Source organism: Protobothrops mucrosquamatus, unplaced genomic scaffold, assembly GCF_001527695.2.
Source record: "Protobothrops mucrosquamatus isolate PMUCROS unplaced genomic scaffold, P.Mucros_1.0 scaffold3960, whole genome shotgun sequence".
Taxonomy (NCBI): domain Eukaryota; kingdom Metazoa; phylum Chordata; class Lepidosauria; order Squamata; family Viperidae; genus Protobothrops; species Protobothrops mucrosquamatus.
Window position 1 is genome coordinate 52327 of NW_015389901.1, and position 6320 is coordinate 58646.

Sequence of the window (6320 nt, forward strand, 5' to 3'; positions counted from 1 at the left end):
TCCTCCTCCTCCTCCTCCTCCTCCTCCTCCTCCTCCCTTCTAGCACTGACGATGTCCCCTAGTTGGGTCATGAAACATCTGCAAGAAAACCGCCCAGCATTTGAGAGCCTGTCGGACCCCAGAGTTGAACCCTGAGCTGCAGAGATCCTTTTGAGCAGGTTCTGTGGAGGGAAGGGGAGCTCTGACCTTCCCTCTCCCTCAGCTGGGCCACTCTGTTCTTCTTCCCTGCAGGCTGGCCATCACCAACGCCACCATGACCGGGACGCTCCTGAAGATGACCGACAGGAGCCACCGGCAGAAGCTGCAGCTGAAAGCCCTGGACACCGTGCTCTTCGGCCCGCCTCTCCGTGAGTGACCCTCCGGCGTGCCAGGATGCTGGAAGCCAGATTTGGGGAGGGGGGGAGGGGGGCTCGGACTTCCACTCTCGTCGCCCTGAGCTAAGCTAAGGCCAAGGAATTGTGGGAATGTGAGTTCAAGCCCCTTGAAGGACCGAAGGCCAGGACGGATTTCCCAGCAGCCCTGAAGCGGTGTGACCTCCTCCCTTGTGGCTTGGCCCTCGCATTTCTGAGGAAGCGTGACCGGTTGTGAGCGTGATCACAACTCTTTTGAGGTTTGCAGCGACGCCGTGAAGGCCAGCTGCGACTCTTCTGTGAGGGGGAAGTGGAGGAGAAAACGCTGGAAGGCTGCCCCTCCGTGGTGGGACCCCCGTGTCCTGGGGAGGGGCCCGGTTTTAAACGCAGCTGGAGGGCAAACATGGTTTGCGTGGGGCCCCCTCCTGCCTTCTGTGGAAAAAAGGTTGCAAGACGACTTGCGACAGTGACGGGCAGGCTTCATTACAGTCGTATGTCGAGGAGTGGCTCAGAGTTCTTATTTATTTTATTTATTAAATTTATACACTGCCTATCTTGCCATTACACTATTCTAATAATAATAACTCTAATAATAATAACACTAATAATAACAACACTAATAGCAATAATAATAATACTAATAATAATAACAACAACAACAACAATAAGAGTTGGAAGGGACCTTGGAGGTCATCTAGTCCAACCCCCTGCTCAGGCAGGGAAACCTTATACCATTTCAGACAAATGCTTGTCCTATCTCTTCTTAAAAACTTCCAGTGTTGGAGCATTCACAGCTTCTGGAGGCAGGTAGTTCCACTGGTTAATTGTTCTAACTGTCAGGAAGTTTCTCCTTAGTTCTAGGTTGCTTCTAGGTTGAAGGGCTTTTCGTTTTTAGTTTTTTAGTTTTAACCCCCCAGTCCAGGTAGTCCTCGACTTACAATGATTCACTTAGTGACCGAAGTTACAAAGGTACTGAAAAAAAGGAGCCTTTTTCACACTTAATGACGGTTGTAGCATCCCCACGGTCACGTGATCAAAATCCAGACGCCTGGCGACTGGTTCATATTTATGACGGTCGCAGAGTCCCGGGGTGTCTGTGTGTCACGTGATCCCCTTTTGCGACTTCCCGACAAGCAAAGTCAACGGGGGAAACCGGGTTCACTTAACAACTCTGTAGCTACCTAAACAACTGCAGTGATTCACTTAACAACGGTGCTAAGAAAGGTCGTAAAACGAGGCAAAACTCACTTAATTGTCTTTCTCAGCAATGGGCATTTTGGATTCAGCTGTGATTGTAAGTCGAGGATTGCCTGTAAATGCAATGGGAATGTCGCTTTTGTTTTGTTTCCTAGTTGCGTTACCTGGGGTGCGTCTTTGTGTTTGTGTTGGAACTCACACGCTTTTACTGGGAGCGTTCCTATTTTATCACCAGGAAGCTCTCGGTACACTGAAGAAGTAAATAGATCTGGCTGGGTGGAGTCTCTTTATGGCCTGTGAGAAGAGGACCGTTCAAACTCATTTGCTGCATGTTGGAGGCTTTCAGACTTAATTTTGTGCCTTTCTGTGGCGGTTTTGTGTGTGTGTCTGTGTCTGTGTGTATTTAAAGGAATAGTTTAGAGAAAGGGCAGAGAGAGACCTCAAGGGATTATGACTGTATATCTGTATATTCTTCTAATGCTGAGAGATTTCCGAGTTGTGTATATAACGGCTTATGAGTCCTTAACCACTTTACGATTTGTTTAAAATTTGAGTGGCTATATTGGGCCTATTTTTGTGTGTGTGTGTTTATTTGCTGTTGGACCTGGAGCACTTCATTTCAGCTCTCCACACCAGTGTTTCTCCACATAGGCCCCGTGAAGACCTGCGGACTTCAACTCCCAGAATTCCCCAGCCAACATGGGCTACCTGGGAGTTGAAGTCCACGTGTCTTAAGGGGGCCTGTGTGGAGAAACGCTGCTCCCTACATCATGGGTAGGCAACCTTGGCTGTTTTGTGACTTGTGGACTTCAACTCCCAGAATTCCTGAGCCAGCCATGCTGAGGGCAAAGGGAGAGGTTTCCATGTTGAGCCAAGCTGGCTCAGGAATTCTGGGAGTTGAAGTCCATGAGTCATAAAAGGGCCATAGTTCCCCCATGCTGCCTCAGGAATTCTGGGAGTTGAAGTCCACCAGTCATGAAGGGGCCATAGTTCCCCCAGGCTGGCTCAGGAATTCTGGGAGTTGAAGTCCACGAGTCATAAAAGAGCCAAGGTTGCCTACCCCTGCCATAGGTCATGTGTTACGTATCGACCCGGGGTATCCAACTTGGGTGACTTTTAAGACTTGTGGACTTCAACTCCCAGAATTCCCTAGCCAGCATGGGCTACCTGGGAGTCGAAGTCCATGCATCTTAAGGGGGCCTGTGTGGAGAAACACTGCTCCCTACATCGGGTAGGCAACCTGGGCTCTTTTATGACTTGTGGACTTCAATTCCCAGAATTCCTGAGCCAGCCATGCTGAGGGAAAAGGGAGAGGTTTCAAGCTGAGCCATGCTGGCTGAGGAATTCTGGGAGTTGAAGTCCACAAGTCATGAAGGGGCCATAGTTTCCCCCATGCTGGCTCAGGAATTCTGGGAGTTGAAGTCCACGATTCATAAAAGAGCCAAGGTTGCCTACCCCTGACCTACATCAACAATTTCTTGGGGAAAACGATCAAACTGGTCATGTGATCAGAATTTGGTTGCCTGGCAACTGGCATGCATTGACCACGATGGCAGCAACCCAGAGTCACGCCATCATCGCCTTTTGCCACCGTCTGACCAGCCGCCTCAACGGGGAAACCAGGTTCACTTAACAACTTCAGCGATTTGTGGCGAAACAGGCCATAAAGTGAGGCAAAACTCACTCAGCCACAGCCTGTCTTAGCCAGGGAACATTTGGGCTCACTTGAGGTCATGAGAACTGCCCGTCTCAAGCTATGCTATGTTGGCACCCTGGTGAAAAGCAAATTTACCTCAGCGAAGGATCCCCTGCCACTCCGGCAGGGCAGAGCCAAGGCCGTGAGCCTCGTCGGATGGAAGCTCAGCCGAGGGCAGCCTGGCCACCTCAGGTGCTCCTTCCAGGAAAGCCAGCCTGGGCCGGTTCCTGCAGAGCAGAGCGGCCCTTCGTGGGGCTTCTTCTGCCAGGCCACAAGCCCAGGTGGAAGGTGTCCATCCCCACCCGCTGATCCTACACAGGCCGCCGGTGATGGCTCCGTCGTAGGTTTCTCCATTGTGAGCAGGAGTTGGAACTGGTCCGAGCAAGTTGGCGGCCAAAGGGCTGCCGTGCTGCTCCTGGAGAACCTCTCCTCCTGTTGCGTGTTTCACAATACGTGAACAAGAAGCAACAGGTGGAGGATCGTCAGGAGGAGATCCTGCCTGGAACCGAGGAGAAATTTCCTGGCGGAGAGAATGATTAATGAATAGAACGGCTTCCCTGCAGAGGTTGTGGGTGCTGCATCGTTAGAAAAGATTGGACAGCCATTTGCCTGGGATGCAGTAAAGTCTCCTGCCTTGGGCAAGGGTTGGACTAGAAGACCTCCCAAGGTCCCTTCCGGCTCCATGTTCTAGAAAAGCATGTTGCACCCCAAGAATCAGGGCTTTCCAACCCTGTGATGGGTGGGAACTGGATGTAGAAGGTCCCTGTCCCTCTGCTGATAGCCCACTCACACGAGGGACCCTTCCCCTGCCTGGTGGAGGAGCCTGCATGATGGCCTGTCTTGGCTTCTGATCGGAAGGGAAGATGATGCCACTTCTTGGATTCCTGGCCCAGCCCCTGAGCAAGCTTTGGAAACGGTCCTGGAGATGCAGGAGATCCTGGAGACATGCTCCAGCAGGTCCGGCCTCCTTCCTCAGCACTTGCTCCAACAACATTCCTGTCGTGTGTCGCTTGGTCTCCATATTCGGCCCAGCCTCTGTTTACCTCGTCAGAGCGCTGCGGATTTGGCCTGTGTTTTTGCACAGAGGTTGCTGTCCGAGGAATCCCATTGTGGGTGACCAGCCGTGGACTGAGCCCACGCAGATCCCCACCGGCGGATCCTCTTTAAGGCCTGAAGACTCCCCGGGGGCTTTTGCATCCCCTCTGTGAAAAAAAAAGTCCTGCTTATCCTTCTGCTGTTTTACTCAAGGAAGCTGCCGGCTGGTTCAGTAGCGATAAGGCAATTATCCTGCTTCATTAAGAACAGCAAGGCTGGATAAAGAAGAAATAACTCCTTAATACTTGGTGCAAAGGTTGAGCGTTGCTACCTATTGCCAAAAGAACAATCTTGGCTATGCTTTCTTTTTCTTTTTTTCCCCCCCTTTTGAGAAGAACAGCTCCTTCCTTTCTTTCTGCATAGATTTTTATCTTGCTGCAAACTGAAAAACATTCCTAATCTCTTTCTAAACCGCATTTTGGGCTACTTCCAGACCGATGGCTGTAAGTTTGTTGATTAAATTTATTCGCCACCCGTCTCTCTGCAAGAAGTCCAGGGATATATTATTCCTTACTAGTTGACACCCGTGAGAGCCTTGGCCAAAATCCATGCACAGTACGGCCTCTTGAGTTGCTGTTGCTAGTTTTAACTAAAACTGCGGGGCTGCCTTTCTCTAAAAGCCAAAAGGACACCCTAAAAATCCGCTTTTGGAGCTGCGTGTCTGAAGAGGGCATGGAAATCACGGCCAGGCCTCAGGGTGACATCTCTGCCGGAGACAGTTAGAACAATTAGCCAGTGGAACCACCTGCCTCCAGAAGCGGTGAATGCTCCAACACTGGAAGCTTTTAAGAAGAGACTGGACAGCCATTTGTCCGAAATGGTATAGGGTTTCCTGCCTGAGCAGGGGGTTGGACTAGATGACCTCCAAGGTCCCTTCCAACTTTTTATTATTATTATTATTATTATTATTATTATTATTATTATTATTATTATTATTATTATTATTATTATTATTATTATTATTATTATTATTATGCAGCAGGAGGGGCTTTGGCCACTTCCAAAAACTATGAAGGATTTTGACAGAAGGGTTTGGGGTAAAACATATTTATTTATTTACACTTCATATTTTTCAACCGCCCATCTCCCTCGGAGAGAGAGAGAGACCCTGGGCAGCGTACAACACAATCAATAAATTAAACTTTAAAATCAGAATGATTTAGGGATTACAAAAAAATTAAAGCGTAAAACCACATTATGAAAGTTTCAAAAGGTGAAAGAGTTCCAACACGGTGGATCATCGGTTGTTAATACAGGCAGTGGGGGGGGAGCAGAGGGGATGGGGTCACGAGGACAGCCAACCCCGGGGCTGTGAGGGCCCATGTGCCCCGCCACGCAAGGCTACACAGCCAAGTGCTCCAACACTGGAAGTTTTCAAGAAGAGACTGGACAGCCGTCGGTCTGAAATGGAATAGGGTTTCCTGCCTGAGCAGGGGGCTGGACTAGAAGACCTCTGAGGTCCCTTCCAGCTCTTGTGGTGCAGTTAAGTTGGCTAGATCTTTGGTGCTGCAGAGAAAGGAGGGTGGTCTTCCCCCCTACCAGGGTAGAGGCTGATTCTGCCCACCCGTCCTGAGCCATTCGGACGTCAGCCTTGAGAGCGAGGGGGCTTCCGGGGGGGGGGAGAACCCCCCCCCTTCCCTGGGGTCTGGAAGCCAGCAGGAGGTGGGCCTCCAGATCAGATCCAAGCGGGCCGAGCAGAGGCAGGAGAGGAGCTGGGTGGGGGGCTCCTTGTTGACGCTCTTCCGCCTCTGCTTCCCCAGTGACCCGTCACAACCACTTGAAAGACTTCATGCTGGTGGTCTCCATCGTCATCGGCGTGGGAGGCTGCTGGTTTGCTTACATCCAGAACCGCTACTCCAAGGAGCACATGAAGAAGATGATGAAGGACCTGGAAGGTCTGCACAGGGCCGAGCAGAGTCTCCACGACCTCCAGGAAAGGTGGGTTGGTTGGCTCCTCCTTCCAGCTGGAACCTGGGCGAGGA

The 6320-nt window shown here is 50.7% G+C and overlaps 1 protein-coding gene across 1 annotated transcript in view; it reads left to right on the forward strand.

Moving 5' to 3' along the window:
- Positions 1-6320, forward strand: part of STIM1 (stromal interaction molecule 1) — a gene marked incomplete at its 5' end in the record, with an annotated part of 42784 nt that overhangs the window by 24336 nt on the left and 12128 nt on the right. The window contains 2 exon segments of the mRNA XM_029286515.1: positions 232-347; positions 6099-6276. Of these exon segments, the coding sequence (XP_029142348.1) occupies positions 232-347; positions 6099-6276 (294 nt within the window).